General features: G+C 40.4%; 1 protein-coding gene across 2 annotated transcripts in view; it reads left to right on the top strand.

Annotated features, from left to right (window-relative positions):
- The window catches only part of KCMF1 (potassium channel modulatory factor 1), a 76,381-nt gene that overhangs the window by 27,416 nt on the left and 28,701 nt on the right, over nt 1-20,264 (top strand). The window contains exons 2-3 of one of the 2 annotated variants that reach the window (XM_035001180.1): nt 6,169-6,246; nt 17,464-17,631. In XM_035001180.1, the coding sequence (XP_034857071.1) occupies nt 6,169-6,246; nt 17,464-17,631 (246 nt within the window). The remainder of the gene's footprint in view (nt 1-6,168; nt 6,247-17,463; nt 17,632-20,264) is intronic. The other variant, XM_035001181.1, reaches the window with a different exon arrangement.

Genomic DNA, 20,264 nt, shown 5'->3' with positions numbered 1-20,264 from the left:
TCTCCCCCTGCTCATGCTTTCTCTCTCTCTGTATCTCTCTGTCTCAAATGAATAAATAAAATCTTTAAAAATAAATAAATAAAAATAAATTTATCTTATTTTGGCACACCCATTCACCTTTCTTTGAATTTCTTTTCTGTCACCCAATATTTTAGCTGTTTCTTTCATGCACAAGCTTTATAAGTATATTTTCTGTCATTTTCCAGGTCACCATTAAAAACATTAGATAAAATAGGGTCAAGTACAGGACCTTACAATGGTGCAAGATAAGTGGGCAAGTGAAAAGATGTAGCAAGTATGTAACTATGTGAGAAAGCTAAAATGTTGTTAGCAAAGAGTGAAGGCCTTGATTCAGTCTGACTTCTGTGTTGGCTGTGGGTGGTGCCTAAGCTGGAACTCTTGCAAAATGAGAGCAATTGAATTTTTTGGAGGAAGGTCTGGTAGGAGGAGGGTCAGTTTTACCTCAGAATGAAGCCAGTTTTTGATTCACAGGCTTGATAGCTTACTTTTCATTTTACTTGTCATGCCTGAATCTTCTACTTTAAGATTTTCATGAGCCTTACTTTAATTAGGCCTTCATCTGAATGACATTGAAAATTTTGGAGGACATTAGATACTTCTCTTATTACCAAAGATGTACTTGAATCACATACTTCCTCTTCAGTAATGCCTGGTCATATCCCATTTCCCGTTTTTCTGTTTTTTTTCCTGTTGGTCTTTTTCTTAGTTTTTAAGAGCTCATCATTGTTTGTTTATTGTAAATATTTCTCATCTGTTGTCATTTGACTTTGTTTATGGGATCTTTAGCCAGTATTAAAGTTGTATACCTCTCATCAAATTTAGTGTGCTCCCCCCCTTTTATGGTTTCAGGTTCCCTGTATGTAGTAAAAAATATCCTCTTATGGTTTTTAAAAGAAGTTTCTAATGCTTCAAAAAAAAAAATCTAAACAGTATTTATGATTTTTAAGATATATGGCCAGTAAGTCAGTTCTTTCCTTTAAAAATGGAGTTTTTACGTACATGTGAGAAATATGTCATGCATTCAGAAGAGTGTACAAAATGTGTGTATTCAGTAAAAAGATAAAACAAAGATCTTTGTTTCGATCACCCATATTAAAAAGTAGACCATCTCACAAACATGTCCATAACCACTATCTGGATCTTTGTCTTGATCATCTCTTGTCTTTCTCTATACTTTAACCCTCAATATATCTATTCCTGTCTAAGCAACATATTGTTTAGTTACGAAACATGGAGTAGCAAACTCCAGCCTGTGTGAGGAAAGGGCAGTTTGCACTATTGGGTGAAATCTCTGAGGACAGGAGAAGCTGAACAGTCTGCCTTCAGCCTCACTGAGAGTTTCTGAGCGACTCTTTGGAGAAGTCATTGGGTGAGGTCATGACTGACCCCTGGAAACTCAGGGCCACCACAGATGGGGGATTTGGCTGGCCATTGTGTGGCCCAGGGCAGATTTCCAGCAGAGGCATGGAAAGAGGATGGCTGTTCACTGTGGCCCACCTCCTGCTCTCGTGAGCAGGTCAGAGCAGAACACGTGGGTGAAACGAGGGTCCTTGGCTGAACCTCTGTCCTGGAGGGGAGAACAGGAATTTCATCAGCATGCAGTTGTGACCAACCAAGTCCAGACAAGCAGCTGAGCCTGGGCCAGACTCTCTGGGCATCATTCTGTCATCAGATTAACCAGAAAATGTACAATACTATATGATTGTGTGTATGTATAGTTGATTCTTGTTACCTCTGGTAGTTCTGTTCTGCAAAGTTTCCATGAACAATGACCTAGCAAATGCTGAATAATTGCTCCTAGGGGAAATTCAGGGTTAGGTTCCTGTAAGCCTTTGGTCACATTTTCATCAATTGATCAGTCTTGTTTTTTAGAAGTGATTCTGTTGAAAGACAGTTTATTTAATATGTATTGTTCATTTATGATCCTAGAACTCACAGCCAACAGCAACATAACTCATGCCTGAACAAAGCTTATCTAATGGGGTGCCTGGGTGGCTCAGTTGGTTAAGCGACTGCCTTCGGCTCAGGTCATGATCCTGGAGTCCCGGGATTGAGTCCCGCATCGGGCTCCCTGGTCGGCAGGGAGTCTGCTTTGCCCTCTGACCCTCCCCCCTCTCATGTGCTCTCTCTCTCTCATTCTCTCTCTCAAATAAATAAATAAAATCTTTAAAAAAAAAAAAAAAAAGCTTATCTAATGTATATTTTCTCTGTAAGACACGTCATAGCCTTACGGTGTGTAGGAGCACTGGGCAGCACTGCCACCGTACCCTCAGGGGCCGTTTGAAACAGTGAAACCCCCTATAAACAGTCCCAGAAAGGTGAAAAACATGGCACTAAATAGATCATGAAAGACACTTGTTTACGCTGTGAGGGCAGAAACAAGAAGGGAGAGAGTTGACTTTTTTTACCCTCAGCTGGTAATGTGCACGAATGACTTAGAGCACTACAAGTATTAATACGAATGTACGTGTATTTATACATATTTGTCAACAAAACGGAAAATAAGCCTAGAATGTTAGAAGTCAAGGTAGTAACTTGAATGGTTACTAGAAGGGGCATGAGGGAGACTTTTGGGGTTCTTGATCTCGGTGTTACACAGGATGTGTTCACTTTGTGAAAACTGAGCTGTGTGTTTATGATTTGTGTACTTGTCTGAATGGTGTTAAGCTTAAGGAAACAGTGAAAAACACACACTACTGTGGCCTCAGGATCTGGATGATGACCACTCAGGATACGTGGCTTTGAGTGTCACTACTCTGGTGGGGACTAGTGATTCTGGGGATTCCCACTTCACCGTCTAGCTCCCTGGTGATTTTTGTTGCTTCTTTGTATTGGGTCTTCTGATTCAGTCTTCTGATTCCTAGATTCCATCTGCCCATTGTTTTCCTCTCTCACTCTTTTGGTAACCTATACTTTCATAGTTTCAGGAGAAAGGATGCATGGGAAGTAATTTTTTTAAGGACTTAATGCACCTTAAAATGTTGTTATACTACCCTCATCCTTGAGTGATAACTTTCCTAGGTGTGGAACTTTAATTTGGATAGTCTTGCCTTTAGAACTTTGGTGACAGTAATGCATCACCTTTCAGTGTCCAGTGTTCCTCTTGCAAACACCAGATCTTTGATCTTTGTGTGACCTCTACTCCCCTCTTCCCCCAGTCCCTCTTCCCCCAGTCCCTCTTCTGGAAGCTAGCAGAATTAGAGTCTCCTTTTTATGTCTGCTCTTCTGAAATGTGATGGGTAGGTCTCCTTTTATCCACTGTGTTGGGTATTCTGTGGGCATTTTCAGTCTGGCAACTCATAACCTCTTTTCTGAGAAGTTTTCTTCAGTTATTCTGTTGGTTATTTCCTCCCCTCCATTTTCTCACTTTTAGAATATTGAAACTTCTAGACAAGTATTCCAATTTTCTTCTCTTTAATACTGTCCTCCTCCCCTCCGCCCCCCCCACCCCGCTTCTCCTGGAAATAATTCAGTTACTTAACTCCAACTCAGCATATACAGCTTTTCAGTTTTCAGTACAGAATGCACTTTACTCTGCTGTCAACAATGCCATGAGTTCCCTAGGTTCGAGACCCCCTGTTTTACCCGCTTTAACAAATAAACTGTTACTTTCCACTTGGAGTATACTGTTGGAGAGGCAACTTAGAAATTTAACTGCCTCTCGGGGCATCTGGGTGGCTCAGTTGGTTAAGTGTCTGACTCTTGATTTTAGTTCAGGTCATGATCCTCAGGGATGTGGGATCAAGCCCTGTGTCAGGCTCTGTGCTCAGTGAGGAGTCTGCTTGGGATTCTCTCCCTCTGCCCCCCGACCCCCCCCGCTTGTGCTCTCTCTCGCAAATAAATAATAAATAAAACTTTTTTTAAAAAAGAAATTTAACTGCTTCTCAACCCTTAACTATAGAGAGAGAACTCATGGTTACCAAAATGGAGGTGGGTAGGGGCATGGGTGAAATAGGTGATGGGGATTAAGGAGTGCACTTGTGATGAGCATCGAGTGATATATGGAAGTGTTGAATCACTATATTGCACATCTGAAATTAATATTACACTGTATGTTAACTAACTGGAATTTATTTATTTATTTTTAAAGATTTTATTTGTTCATTTGACAGAGCGAGAGAGCACAAGCAGGGGGAGCAGGAGAAGGAAAGGGAGAAGCAGGCTCCCCGCCGAGCAGGGAGCCCGATGGGGGCTCGATCCCGGGACTCCGGGATCATGACCCGAGGCAAAGGCAGATGCTTAACCATCTGAGCCACCCAGGCGCCCCTATTTATTTATTTTTAAAGATTTTATTTATTTTTCAGAGAGAGAGCACAAGCAGGGGGAGCGGCAGGCAGAGGGAGAGGGAGAAGCCGGCTACCCCCTGAGCAGGGAGCCCGACATGGGGCTCAATCCCAGGACCCAGGATCATGACGCGAGCCGAAGGCAGGCACTTAAACCAACGGAGCCACCCAGGTGCCCCAACTAACTGGAATTTAAATAAAAACTTAAAAGAAATGTAACTGCTTCTAAAGAGCTTTTACATCTTCCATCTTTCTACAGTTCTTCATCCTTTCATTCTGGAGGTACCTGGTGCTGCCAGTCCTGGACATACTGTTGCATCTGTGCTGTAAATTGGGTTGTTTCTTAGCTTTCTCCTATCCCCGGATTAGGATTCAGCTGTCTTCAGTTTCCTAACTCTGTAACCACTCATCCATCTGCTTTCCAGCCTCCAAATTTTGTTGCTGTTGTTTACTCTTTATCATTATGAAATTGTCAGTTTTTAAATTCCAGTGCTAAATTTTCAGAAAAGAACAGAATTAGATCTTACCATGTTATCTGTTCTAGACTTTATTTTTACAAAATTATGGCTCAGTCTCAAATGCCATTGTCCAGTACCGTGTGCAGTACTGTAGCCACTAGCCATGTGAGCACTTGAAATGTGGCTGGTGTGGAACTGAATTTTAAATTGTATTTAATCTAAAGTCACATTTAAAAAATGACATGTGGCTAGTGGCTGCCAGACTGAACAGCACAGGTCCAGTGCTCGTAAAGTGGGAATTGGGAGTAACTGATGTCTATATCTAATCTATATATCTGCCGTAAGGAGAAGGGCTTTTTTTTTTCCTATTTCCTTCACCGTAAGGAATTTTTTCCCCCCTATTTCCTTCTTTTTGACTTTCTTATTTGTATCAGTATGGACACATGGATTCCTATGTTCAGTGGGTTATAATCTAGTACTTTTATTATTTATTTTGATGCTCAGATCATCCCAGATTTGGCCAGTGGAAACCCTTTCAAGGGATGCTTGGTGGCTCAGTCGGTTGAGGGTCTGCCGTCGGCCCAGGTCATGAGCCCACGGTCGTGGGATCAAGTCCCGCGTCTGGCTCCCTGCTCAGCGTGGAGCCTGCTTCTCCCTCTGCCTGCTGCTCCCCCTGCTTGTGTGCTCTCTCTCTCTCTCTCTGTCTCTGACAAGTAAATAAATAAAATCTTAAAAAAAAAAGAAACCCCTTCAAGGTTTCTTCTGTATCCTTTTGACATGTATCCATCATTATCTCTGCATCATTCATTGTAGCAGGTTCATGTACTTGCCCTCCCCCAAGCCCTGAAATCATCCATCTTCCTGGGGAGCTCTGGTTTTTCTTAGTGGAGGATGCTGTTTAGAAACCAAGATTGTGGTGCTGTGTGTGCTCATTGCTGCTGGAGCATCACTGCTTCTGGACTTTCTCAGCTGACAAAGTATTTTAATGGCTAGTAGCTGTTGCGTTGGAGAGTACAGTTATAGATATCTCCAATTTTACAAAAAGGAAAAGACGATGTTACTAGAGTTTTATGAGCAGAATGCAACTAGCTGGTGCTGAGAATGCTGGGGCCAGAGCCCCTCTTCTCCTGGAGGGATGCTTTCTCTCTCCCTCTAGGGCCTCCCATTGGCAGAATGTAACCAGAAGCCAACTGCCAAGGGAGTCTGAATAATCAAGTTTTCAGACCCTGGACATGGTTGCCTAATCTCAGTACCATTGACATTTTGGGCCACGTGGCTGTCCTTTGCATTTTGGGCCACGTGGCTGTCCTTTGCTTTGGAGGATGTTTAGTAACATACTTGGCCTCTACCCACTTGATAACCAGTATCTCCCTCCCTCCAACCCAAATGTTTCCATACATTGCCAGATATCCCCTGGGGGACAGAATGGCCCCTGATGAAGAACCACCTCCGAGACCCAGCATTGCAGAGCTGCATACAGAAGGGTAAGCTTGAAGCTGAGAAACAGTAGTAATAACCAGCACCCCACTTTATAATTCAGATGTCCTTGATATCCTTGAAGTGTAAGGAAGGGAAGAGAAATTTATGTTTATATATCTGTGACAGCCCTGCGATATAGAAAGATTATTATATGCTTTCTCCCCCCTTTAATTGATCAAGAAAGCAATCTCTTTTCAGTCAGGCAGGATTCACATCCTTGCCAATAAAGTTATTTGTTTACCTGCTCATAATGTTTGCTCTTGGAGTTACTGCCATTCCTTTTTTAAGTGGGTGAACTGCTCTTTTGAGTGTTGCATTTCAAAGTCATGGTTGATATATTGTCAGCCTGGATGCATATTCTGTATGGTGCCCTACTCAGGGTCATACTGCTCAGAATCATGGCTAGAAATGTTCATAAGTGGAGGGAAGAGGAAACATGAGTAATATTTATATTAAAGCCAATGTTTTTATTTTATTTTTAGCTTTGGATACTTAATATTTGAATACCAGTTGGTTTACTAGAGACTTATTTCAAACTCTGTAAGCACTGTTCATTTTCCTCATTTTGTCCTTTCCTTCTTTCTGTTCCATATTGTTGTATGTCACTCTCCCTGATACAGAGATGTATCCTCTCTTAAGGGAATCTCCCAAAGATCAGCCTAACTAACTTTTTACCCATTTATGCCTCTGCACAAAACCAGCCATCCTGTGTCCAAAAGTCCTCTTCCATGTTACTTCACAAGTTAAGAGGAGATGGGGAATTTGTCCATGTTGGTTGTTTTTTTTTTGTTTTGGTTTGTTTTTTTAAGAAAACATTTAAACATAGAATTAAGGCTTTGCAGATACAGGTGAATTCCACTTTATATCCTTTCTTTTTTTTTTTTTTTTAAAGATTTTATTTATTTATTTGAGAGAGAGAATGAGAGAGAGAGCACATGAGAGGGGGGAGGATCAGAGGGAGAAGCAGACCCCCTGCTGAGCAAGGAGCCCGATATGGGACTCGATCCCGGGACTCCAGGATCATGACCTGAGCCTAAGGCAGTCACTTAACCAACTGAGCCACCCAGGCGCCCTATATCCTTTCTTGATTCCATTCTATTTCCTTCCATCTCTCTACCTCCTAGAGGTAGCACTTCTTGCAATTGATGTGTATCCTTTCTGTCCACCTTTCAATATGCTTTCCACATACGTATGTGTCCATAGAATATTGTGTTGTGTATTTTTAAACTTATGGAAGTGGTTCCATATAGTATGTATCCTTTTACCACTTTTTTTTTTTTGTAGGGACTGACGCACGTTGATGCAGGGAAGTCTGGTAGTTCATTGGAGTGCACTGGTGTAGTATTGCAGGATGTGATTGTGTCATGTGTCATAGGTTGTCGATTCCCATGTCTGAAGATGCATGTGTACCGGATTTCCTGATATGCTTGAAAAGACCAAAAGTGAAAAATAAACTATGTATTTGAGAGTCATATTGATTGTTCTGCTGTGATTTGAAGGAGTGAGGCCAGACATGTTTCCAGCTTACTGAAATTTTATTTATCTCTACGCCGTAGCAAATAAAAACTGCTGAAGATATCCACTTCTGAAATAACAACAGACTTATTATTGTCAGAAGGCATGCCTCAGTAGATTACCCTGTGTAGCAGTCACTGGTTTGCCACTTGATAGCTGTGTGCTTTTGGAGCAAGGTGCTTGGTGCTTGTGTCCTCTGTTTACGTATCTGTAAAAGAACAACAGTTCAGTGACCAAGCCTTTCTGCAGGTGCCTGGGCATCAAGGTCAGTTAAACACTGATTGGTTATTGAAGGAACATTGCTGGGTAGAGGTGAGCTGAGGGAGAGTCTCCTGTGTTGTGTCATGCCTGTTTAAGTGTTTTAATTTTTTAGACTGGCACCTACAGGTTTGAAATTTAATGTTTTTTACTAGTACTCTCTTTTCCCAATCTCTGCAAAATATAAGCACTAGATATCTTCATTAAAATGATCGCCTTGTCTGAGGATACTTGTTTTGGGAGGGCTGGAGCACTCTGCCTTGCCCCATAGACCTGCTTGGGGAGGGTCTGCAAACAGAGTCATCTCTGTGCACTGTGTGTTGTTTAAAGCAACTACACCGAATTGCACATATATATGTGAATACTGGGTTTTTATTTTTTATTTTTACACATAAACCTGTGACTGGCAGTCAGTAACCTGTTTCCCAGCACCAGGGGCGTCATCTGTTAGAGCTGCCAGCCAGACTCTCCTGGGCTGATGTGGCTGGCTGGTGGCTGGTGCCCAGAAATACTGGGCGTGGCATTTTTGCCCCACTCATTTTCTTTCCTCCTATAGAAAACAAGTACCTGTTGTTCAGTCCCTTTCTCTTCCCCCTCAATTTTCATCATTCAGTCATCCTTACATCAAGAAGTCTATTATAGACTCACATTAATCCTTTTTCCCTTCTCTCTTTTTGAGCTCTTATCTAATTACCCTAGGAAAATGTCCTCTTCTCTTTTCATTCATTCGACAGATACTCATTGAAATCCTTATATACCTCCTCTTCCTTTGTTTTATGTGTGAGTCAGAAAACAGCTCTAATCATGGCTGAATATAATAGCTTGAGTAATATAGAAGCCTCTCTATTTCCAGATAAGAGTTTCTGAAAGGCTGTTCACCAGTTCATGAGTGAGCAAGTCCATTGTTACTAAGATAGGCTTCCTTTTGCAGGCGAGGGATGCGTTTCTGTGAAATAAGAGGGTAGACCAAGTTCTTTAAAACCAAGCAAACCAATCATTTATTCCAGAATGGACCAACTTCCTCTACATTGGGAACTTTTAGAGATGAATTTAACTTCCCTCCTTGACAAAATGCACAAGGAACTCTTTAATATAATGTCTAACCCCTGCCTCTCTGTCCACTTTTTGGGGCAGATTTGAACTGGCTTTGAATCATCCTTAGCCACAAAAGAAGTTTAATCACACGTCACAATTGCCTCATAACTTTGTTGTGAAGATTAAGAAAGCAATATATGTAAGCTTTCTGGCACACAGTAAGTAATGATAGAAGTTGCTACTCACACCACTGGAGTATTAGCTCTGTGTAGCAAACATTTGTGTTCACTGCTGTACCTGGCACATAGTAGATAGTAAATAATGAAAGGATAGACGGATGCTCCTTCTTATTACATATGATATAACTTGTAGAATTCTACCTAAAAACAATAAAAGTAAGAAAGCCGCGTCTCCATACAGAAAGGGTTGTTCTAAATTGCCAGGTAAATGTATCAGTTTCAAGCAGGTCTATTAAGTGTGAAAAGCACAAGTACTATCAACCTACTTACCAAACTTCTCCATGTTTTCCCTACTCCAGTGTTCCTCTTGGCCACCCAGTTCTGTTCTTTCTGAGTCTTGCCCTCCCCCAGCTGTATACCTCTTTCTTTTTTTTTTTCTTTAAAGATTTTATCTATCTATCTATTTATTTATTTATTTATTTGACAGAGAGAGAGAGACACAGTGAGAGAGGGAACACAAGCGGCGGGAGTGGGAGAGGGAGAAGGAGGCTTCCCGCAGAGCGGGGAGCCCAATGTGGGGCTCGATCCCAGGACCCTGGGATCATGACCTGAGCTGAAGGCAGACGCTTAACGACTGAGCCACCCAGGTGCCCCTGTATACCTCTTTCTCATGTCTTCTTTCTCTGCCCCTGGACTCTCTTTAACTATAGGTTTTTATTCAGGGGCGCCTGGGTGGTTCAGTTGTTAAGCGTCTGCCTGCCGTTCAGGTCATGGTCCCAGGGTCCTGGGATCGAGCCCCGCATCGGGCTCCGTGCTCGGTGGGAAGCCTGTTTCTCCCTCTCTCACTCCCCCTGCTTGTGTTCCCTCTCTCGCTGTGTCTCCCTCTGTCAAATAAATAAAGTCTTTAGAAAAAAATAAAAAAGAGGGGCACCTGAGTGGGTGGGTGGCTCAGCCGTTGGGCGTCTGCCTTCAGCTCAGGTTATGGTCCCAGGATCCTGGGATCGAGCCCTGCATCGGGCTCCCTGCTTCTCCCTCTCCCACTCCCCCTGCTTGTGTTCCCTCTCTTGCTGTGTCTCTTTGTGTCAAATAAATAAATAAAATGTTAAAAAAAAAGAAAAACAAAACTATAGGTCTTTTTCTGAATGGTATCTTTATATGGGTCTCTCTACCCAATTTTCTGTCCTCTTGACTTTCTCCCATAACCATATGGCAGAGATTTTTAAAAATAAACATGTATAGAGTTACAGATATATTTAATTTTTTTGGTTTTGTTCATAATTCTAAAAATAATTAAGTAGGGCTTTTTTTTTTTTAACTCCTAGAGTTATTTTACCTTTGCAAGGCATGATTGTATTTCCTCTGTGATGCTTTAATAGAAAGGGGGAAAGCTTTTCACTCCTGTTCTAGGCTCCCAGCTTGTGAAGCATTTTAAAATATATCTTAAATTCCTTCCTCCAGCAGTTTTGCTGGAGATATTTCTCCAGATATTTTGAAATATCTTTCTGCCATCTTCTTTATTACTGGCTACTTCTGCTTTTCACTGAGTTACAATAGTTCATTTCTTTAATTGCTTCCATGTTCATCTGAGATCCTCTCAAAGAGTTGCATGATTTTTCAACCACCTAAATGCAAAGAGCCTCTTCTTGGGCATTGTCCTTATCATTGTAAAGTTGTTTTAATGGCATAGTTCTCTGTACCGTTCTCAGTATTAAAATTATTGTCTAGCATATATAATATAATATCCTCTTTTTTTAAGTCACACTTATTAGAAGTGCATGGGCTTATTAAAAATGCATGGTACTTAGATATTTTGTTAAAGTAAAAAGAGAGTCTACTCTCCAAATTGCGCGGCACTAGAAGTCAAAATAAATTGTCATTGACAGGGGCACCTGGGTGGCTCAGTTGGTGAAACATCTGCCTTTGGCTCAGGTCATGATCCCAGAGTCCTGGGATCGAGCCCTGCATCAGACTTCCTTTTCAGCGAGGAGCCTGCTTCTCTCTCCCTCTGCTGCTCCCCCTGCTTGTGCTCTCTCTCTGTCAAATAAATAAATAAAATATTTTTTTAAAAGTTGTCATTGACAGATACTATATAATCCCAGGCCTTCAAATTCCAGGTGGGGTCAGTTTCCTTCTGTGTTCTTTGTCGCTGTATTCCTTGTCACACCGCTGCCCTTTATTGACCTTCTCTTCCCATCAGCTCTTCCCTACCTAAAAATTTATTCAAATGAAAAGGCTATATCACCCTTTGGTTTTTCGTTTTGGAAACTGTAAATAGGGGTGCGTGACTGACTTGGTAGAGTATGCAGTGGTTGTAAGTTCGAGCCCCACGTTGGGTGTAGAGATTACTTAAAAATAATCTTTAAAAATAAATCACTGTAAATAAACAACTGTAGAAACCTCTTTGTTTCATTTTAGAAAATTAAGGGTAAAAAAGACTTTACATATTATTTCAATGGTTTTTTATTTTTATTTTTTTATTTTATTTTATTTTAAAGATTTTATTTATTTGACAGAGAGAGCGAGAGTAGGAACACAAGCAGGGGGAGTGGGAGAGGGAGAAGCAGGCTTCCTGCCGAGCAGGGAGCCCGATGTGGGACTCAGTCCCAGGACCCTGGGATCATGACCTGAGCCGAAGGCAGACGGTTAACGACTGAGCCACCCAGTCGCCCTATTTCAATGGTTTTTTAAACTTATTTTCTGTTCCCACTAGAGGGCATTCTTTCCTTTGATTTTTAGTTCATACAGCTTTTGTGTATTTATTTTACAGAACTGTTAAATAAAAAGGTAGATGTTGAGGATATGAATGTGCTCAGATATCCCTCTTACAGATAGGAGTTGTGAGATATACACATTCTCTTCATTTAAGTTTCACCAGTGCCAGTACCAAAATTGAGGTTAAACTATATTTCCTGGCATTTTTATCTTGTAGCTTGGTCAGATGGGATCACAAATATCCCACCACAACTTTATGATGTAATTTGCGCAGTTACCATTTTATAAACCAATGCTTATCCAAATTTATTTATGACACACTATGGCTAACACTAGATTATTCAAAAATGAGTTGCCTATTTTATTATTTGGTTAACTCCCATTTTTGCAGGATGTATTTAGTATAGGGTAAATGAACCTAAACATTGTTTTTAATCCAGTAGATCTCAATGCTAACACCCAGTGGTCCTCCAGCCTTGTCTCACAAGGCAATATTTTCTTTGACAATATTTGAACTCTTGTTTCTGTTGTGACATCATACTTTTTTATAGGAACTTTAATTCTTTTTTTTTTTTTTAAGATTTTATTTATTTATTTGACAGAGAGAGACAAAGTGAAAGCAGGAACACAAGCAGGGGGAGTGGGAGAGGGAGAAGCAGCCTTCCCACGGAGCAGGAAGCCCGATGTGGGGCTCAATCCCAGGACCCTAGGATCATGACCTGAGCCGAAGGCAGACGCTTGTAACAACTGAGCCATCCAGGCACCCAGGAACTTTAATTCTTAACATCTAATCATAAGTAGCTCTGTTCTTTCTATCAAGGAATTGGTAATTTTACATACGCCACATATATGTTCTGTTTCAGATTTTCCTGAGCCTCCTGGTACCAGGTAGGACCACAACTGTTAACCCAAGGGACTGTGCAGAAATGAGCTTATTTTCCCTAATAGGAACTGTAGATTGCCTGTAGTTGAAACTAAGGAGGCAAATTTTGGTAGTCTGTGTTATACAATGAATTCAGACAGATATACTAAGAAGGGACTCTGTTTTAAGTGGGAAATCTGGGCTTCTCTTCAAAGCTAAATGAGGCTTGGTAATTCTAAGTGGGAGTGGGGGAAGACGTGGTTGCTGTTGAGAAACGGCCACAAAGCCTATGCCTGCTGCTGGGCTTTACTTTCAAGTCAGAAGGTGCTATGGAATCTTCTGTAAAATTAGATATGGACTCATTAGGTATTGATTTAAGCTTATGTTGACAGAAGTATTAAATTAGAAGTGTTAAATGGCAGAGTTAATACTTCAATGAGAAGGGCAGGCTGTGTGGAAAAACTATGCGGTGTAAAACATTTTCACCTCCTCGACTTTTTATTCATAGTCCTCCATCATAGTCCACTAATCACACACAACCCCCCCCCCCAGCATACTTGCCACCATAGATCATTAGAAAGTGACTCAACGTTTTAAGAAACCCTAAGAACTTACCTAACATAATGTTTGGTGGTATGGCTGAAATAAGTATTTGTGTTTGAAATAATAACTTCGAATCAGAAACGTTGTTAAATGTCTTTAGTGTTTAAGAAGTTACAAAACATACGGGGTGCCTGAGTGGCTCAGTCTGGTTAAGCATCTGCCTTCGGCTCAGGTCATGATCTTAGGGTCTTGGGATTGAGCCCCAAGTCGGGCTTCCTGCTCAGCGGGGAGTCTGCTTGTCCTTCTGCCTCTCCCCCCTGCTTGTGCTCTCTCTCTCTCAAATAAATAAATAAAATCTTTTTTTAAAAGTTTGAAAACATACATTTTAGAAATGACTCCATCATGCTCGCTTCAGTGGCACATATACTAAAATTAGAAATGACTCCATCAAAAAACAGTAATTTTTAAAAACAACAACAGCAACCCTATTTCTTAAGATTTTTTTTTTTTTAAGTAATCTCTATACCCACCATGGGGCTCAGACTCACAACCCTGAGATCAAGGGTCACATGCTCTACTGACTGAGCCAGCCAGGTGCCCCAGCAACCCTAGTTCTTAAAGGTCTGACAGTTACTGAACTCCAGTGGAGTTGTAGGTGAAGCCTCCTACCACCCTACACCGTGACCCTGTAGGAGAACTACAGGCATTTCGATTTAGATAACTTAGAATTATCTATCAGAAGAGTAAAACAGGCAAGGGACAAACATCATCAGACCTTCCTACACAAAGTGATGGTTGCAGAGTTTGGCAGTGGGGTCACCATCCACAGTTGCCGTAAGTTTTGTTCATTATATTGGTCAGCAGGTGCCCCCACTATGGAAAGAAAAGCGGGCCTGCAGAGTAACCTCAGATGGGACACACCAAAAAGTTAGTGTTCAAAGCTGGGTTTACCTTTCTGGCACCTTTTTAGCACAGTTCATGCTACATTTGTTTGGCAAAGTTCTTGTATCCAGTTACATTAAATTTCCATTTGTGAATCTGAGTAGTCATTTACCCCTTTTCAGTATTTTTAATGTTATGTTAAAAGCATTGTTCTGCCTGGCAGCTGTTTTGAATGAGCAAATTTTGAAGTATTCCATCTTTTTGCTCAAATACCATCTTTTTTGTGAAGCTCTGCTGCTCATACAATTTCTCCTTTTCTGCTTTATTTTTCTCCATAGCACTTTCTTCTAACTTGCTTTACAGCTTCGTTTGTTTTTATACCTGTCTTAAACCACTCAAATGTTAGCTTCACAGGGGCAGAGCTTTGTCTGTGTCATTTATTCCTCTATGCGCACCACCTAGAACATAGTAGGCACTCAGTATTTATTGAATTTGCTGAAAAACTGTTGGCTTGATGCCATCATTCGGCTTTCAGTGTAATTTGGTGAGATCTCAGTACAACTTGGGAAATCTTAACAATCTGAAAGGGTATTTTGAGGACTGATTTAAAAGGTTGTATATACTAGTACTGATATTGAATTGTATACCAGAAAATGTGATAACATCTGAATGAAATAATGTAAGACCTTCAGGGGCACCTAACTGGCTCAGAGGAGTGTACGACTCTTGATCTCAGGGTCGTGAGTTCAAGCCCCACGTTGGGTGCAGGAATTACTTAAAGGAAAACAAGAGTGGTACTACAGATGACCCCCTCTGCCAGATCTAAAAGAGGGTCAACCCCAACCTTTCAAGATCACTGAGGGCTCCATATCGCCCAGAGGGAAGCACTGACCAAAATTTTATCATTCCCTGTTTTCCCTTTATAGTTTCACTGCATGTTTGATTTCCTAAACTAGATAGCGTTTTGTTTTGTTTTTTATTTTTTTATTTTTTAAATTTTTTAAAAGATTTTATTTATTTATTTGACAGAGAGAGACACAGCGAGAGAGGGAACACAAGCAGGGGGAGTGGGAGAGGGAGAAGCAGGCTTCCTGCGGAGCAGGGAGCCTGATGTGGGGCTCGATCCCAGGACCCTGGGATCATGACCTGAGCCGAAGGCACATGCTTAACGACTGAGCCACCCAGGCGCCCCTAGATAGTGTTTTTGAACTTTATATATATATCCTTTGAGACTTGCTTTCAGTCATGTGAGATTCTTGAAGTCCTCACCTGTGGCTGTGATGCATTTTCTAATTCATTCTGTAATGGACTGTTATTGGGCTTTGGGTTGTTAACACCCTGCCTCCCCCACCCCCATTGGAAAAACTGCTGTGAACATTCTTCTGCATTCTTCTGATACACACAGACAAACGAGTCCCCAGGGAATCTACTTAAGAGAGAAGTCGCAGAGTCCTAGGAATTGCACGGATTTAACTTGAGTAGAATGTGAACAAAATTTTACAAGTTGTCGTACTGATGTATGCTCCCACTAGCAGAGTAGAAGTGTTTCTGTTGTATCTTCACTAGTGTATCCTCACTAGCACTGGAAATCATCAGATGTCTAGGGTTTTGCCAGACTGGTAGATGTAAAATGATAGCTTGTGATAGTTTTATTTGTACTTCTTTGATGACTGATGAGATTGAGCATATTTTCATATATTTCCTGGTCATTTGTGTTGGTGGTTCTTCCTCGTGCCCACTCAAGTCTTTGCCCATTTGCCCATTTTTCTATTAGATGTTGGGTATTTTCTTACTGATATGTCAGAGTTCTTAATGTGTTCTGAACCCCAAATTGTTGTTGTGTATGTTGCTCATGTCACCAGTTTCGGGGCCTTCTTGTCTTTCCATCACTATAGGGCATTAAAAGGTAAAGAAAAAAATCTTAATTTTAATGTAGTTAAACACATGGTTTGGACCGTGGGTGTGTTTTAAGAAATTGTTTCCTACTCTGAGCTCATAAAAATATTCCCCTATATTGTCTTCCAGGGATTTTTTTCTCCCCCACTTTCCTTTGGCATTTGTCTTTAAACCATCTGGAAATGATTTTTGTGTGTGGGATCTGTGGCAGAGATCCGATTTTATTTTCCCCACCTATGGATAATCACCTGTCCTGGCACCATTCATTGTCTCCCTTTCCCCACTGATCTCTAGGGACTTTGTTGTCATAAAATAGATTTCAACATGTGTGTATCTGTTTTGGGTTTTCTGTTCTGTTTCATTGGTCAGTTGATCTGTCTCCATGCCAATGGTATCCTGTCTTAATTACTGTAGTTTTATTATTTTTTTAATTTTTTAAGACTTTATTTGTGAGAGGGAGAGCACTGGAAAGCAAGCATGCACGGAGGAGGGGCAGAGGGGGAGGGAGAGGGACCAGCAGATTTCCTGAAGAGGAGGGAGCCCCATGTGGGGCTCTATCCCAGGACCTGAGATCATGACCTGAGCCAAAACCAAGAGTTAATCAACTGAGCCACCTAGGTGCCCCTAACTGTAGCTTTATAATAGTGCTTGATATGTTAAGTAAATCCCTCCATCTTATTTTTCTTCAGGAATATCTTGGTTATTCTTGGCCCTTTGCAACTTGCATAAAAATTTGAGTCAGCTTGTCATGTTCCACAAAAACTTCTTTTGTGATTTTGATTAGAATTGCATTGATTCCACCAATCGATTTGGGGAGAATTGACATTTCGTTTCATGAAGCTTCTCATTTGTAAACATTTTTATTTTTGAAAGTCCTTTAAATGTCTTTGAGCATCTACACACATACATACGTGTGTATATATTTATTTATTTAAAGTTTTGTGTTTTTTTTAAGTGATGTCCACACCCATCATGGAGCTCAAGCCTACAACCCCGAGATCAGGAGTTGCATGCTCCACCCACTGAGCCAGCCAGGCATCCCTGAATATATGTTTACTTATTTGCTTCATAAAGGGCTGCCTATCTTTGGCTAGATTTATTCATAGGCATTTTTTTAATGCTGTTGCAAATGGCATAATTTTTTAAAGTTATTTTCATTAGGAATGTAAATCAGAGTAACATCCACCATATTGTTGGAAATTCTTGTGGTATTTGTTGTTTCTAGTCATTTTGGGAAGGAAATGTGGGGTTAAATGTATACCTTAAAAAATGTATAACAATGAGGTGGAGTGTGACCTGTTACATAGCTGCTAATTCATGATATTTCTTTTTTTTAATAGGTGTCAGCTGTGATGCATGTTTAAAAGGAAATTTCCGAGGTCGCAGATACAAGTGTTTAATTTGCTACGATTACGATCTTTGTGCATCTTGTTATGAAAGTGGTGCAACAACAACAAGGCATACAACTGACCACCCAATGCAGTGCATATTAACAAGAGTAGATTTTGGTATGTATTTAGTTCACATTTTAATGGGTTGTCGTTTAGAAGTTTGTGTGTGTGTGCGTGAAAAAGTAAAGGCAAATGTTCTAAGACTCTTGCCAATAGAATACATTAAAAGTAACATGAATCTTACTTTTATATTCTAAATAATTCTCTTAATCATAGCTTAATTGTTCATGAAAGCCATTCAGAGATCTATAAAACTGACAAGGTCTGAGACGGAAGAGTGGCTCAGTAAAGAAGGAGTAAAGTCAATGGACTGTTCTTGCCAGCAGCACACAAATATTCTTGCTCCAGTTATCAGAAAGCAGATTGTTTCTGCAGGTGATTAGAAGACCTTGTTAAGTCATAAGAAAAGCTATAAATGTTTCATGCTGTAATTTCTTAGCTAGTCAGCACTTGTTATCTTTCTGTTTACAGCCATCATAGTTGCTGTGAAGTAGTATGTCATGGGGTTTTGATTCGCATTTCTCTGATGGCTAATGATAGTGACTAAGCATCTTTTCTAATGCTTAATGGCCATTTCTAGATCTGCATTGGAGAAATGTCTGTTCAGATCCTTTTTTAATTGGGCAGTATGTCTTTATTACTGAGTTTTAATAGTTCCTTGTATACTCTTTATACAAGTTCCTTATCAGGTGGATGATTTGCAGAAATTTTCTTGCGTTCCATGGGTTGTCTTTCCATTTTTTTTTTTTTTTTTTTTTAACTAGGCTCCACGCCCACTGTGGAGCCTGATGCGGGGCTTGAACCTGGGGCCCTGAGATCAAGAGTTGGATACTTAACTGACTGAGCCACCAGGCACCCCCGTGTCTTCACTTTTTTGATGTGTGTTTCAAAGCACAGAAGTTTTAATTTTGATGATGTCCAGTTTATCTATTTTTTCATTTGTTATGCTTTTGGTGTCATATCTAAGAAACCATTGGCCAGTCTAAGATCATGAAGATTTAAAACTATGTTTTCTTCTAAGAGTTTTTTTATTGCATTAATTTTTGTATATGGAATGATGAGGTAGACCATTCTTTTGCATATGGATATCCAGTCATCCCAGTATCATTTGTTGAAAAAGACTATTCTTTATCCAACGAATTGCGTTGGCATTCTTGTTAAAAATCAGTTGACATGAAGTGAGGTTGGGGAGATGGGGCGATGTTGGTCAAAGGTTGGTCAAAGTTTCATTATGCAAGATGAATAAGCTCTAGAGAGCTGATATATATAGTATGGTGACCATAGTTAAACAATATTGTATAATTGAAATTTTTGGAGAGGATAGATCTTAAATCTTTTCAACACACACACACACAGGTGACTATGTAGAGGTGGTTGATATGTTAGCTTGATTGTGGTGATCTTTCACAGTGTGTACATGTATTTGTATACCATAAATATACACAATTTTTATATGTCTAAGATAGCTCAATAAAGCTATTAAAAAAGAAAAGTTGGTTGACCATGAATGTCTTTTCCTAGACTCTCAGTCTATTTCATTGATTTATTTCTCTCTCTCTATGCCAGTACCACCCTGTCTTAATTACTGTAAACTTATAGTAAGCTTTGAAATTGACAAGCATGAGTCTTCCAGCTTTGGTTTTCTTTTGTTTTTCAAGATTGTTTTGGGTATTCTAGATCCCTTGAGTTTCTGTGAAAGAATTTTAGGATCAGCTCATCAAATTTCTGCAAAGAAGCCAACTGGGATTTTGATGGGGATTGTTTTGAATCTGTAGATCACTTTGGAGAGCAGTGGTATTAAGTTTGCCAATCCATAAACATGAGCTGTTCTTCCATTTATTTAGGTCATCTTTGATATTTTTCAATAAAGTTTTGTAGTTACCCACAGATAAGTTTTACACTTCTTTCATTAAATGTGTTCCTAAGTATTTTATTCTTTCTGTTACTGTAAGTGGATTTTTACAATTTTACTTTTGGATTGTTCACTGCAAGTGTATAGAAGAACAATTGGTTTTTGTATATAGATCTTGTATCCTGTATTGTTTTTGTTGTTTATTCTATAAAGGTTTTTAGTGGATTTTTTTAGGATTTTCTCTTTTTAAAGATTTATGTATTTATTTTTTCAAAGATTTATATATTTTAAGAGAGAGAGAGTAGGGGGGTGGGCAGAGGGACAGAACCTTTGAGCACAGAGCCCGAAGCGGGGCTCAATCCCACGACCCATAAGATCATGACCTGAGCCAAAACTGAGAGTCAGATGCTTAACTGTGCCACGCAGGCACCGCTAGGATTTTCTATATGCAAGGTCATGTCATCTGCTAATAGAGATGGTTTTACTTCTTCCTTTCCATCTAGCTGCTTTTCATTTCATTTCCTTGTCTAATTACTAGACCCTCCAGTAAAATAATGAATAGAATTGTCGAGAGTTGGGGTGCATGGGTGGCTTAGTCGGTTGAGGTCCTGACTCTTGGTTTTGGCTCAGGTCATGGTCTTGGGATTCTGGGATCCAGCCCCACATCGGGCTCACAAGGAGTCTACTTGACATTCTCTCTCCCTTGGTCCCTCTTCCTGAGACCACTCTCTCTCTCTCAAATAATCTTTAAAATAATAATCTTTAGGGGATGCCTGGGTGGCTCAGTCGTTAAGCGTCTGCCTTCGGCTCAGGTCATGATCCGAGGGTCCTGGGGTCG

Source organism: Mirounga leonina, unplaced genomic scaffold (genome assembly GCF_011800145.1).
Source record: "Mirounga leonina isolate KUSES-001 unplaced genomic scaffold, KU_Mleo_1.0 Mir_125, whole genome shotgun sequence".
NCBI classification, from domain to species: Eukaryota; Metazoa; Chordata; class Mammalia; order Carnivora; family Phocidae; genus Mirounga; species Mirounga leonina.
This window is presented reverse-complemented; position numbering and strand designations above follow the sequence as displayed.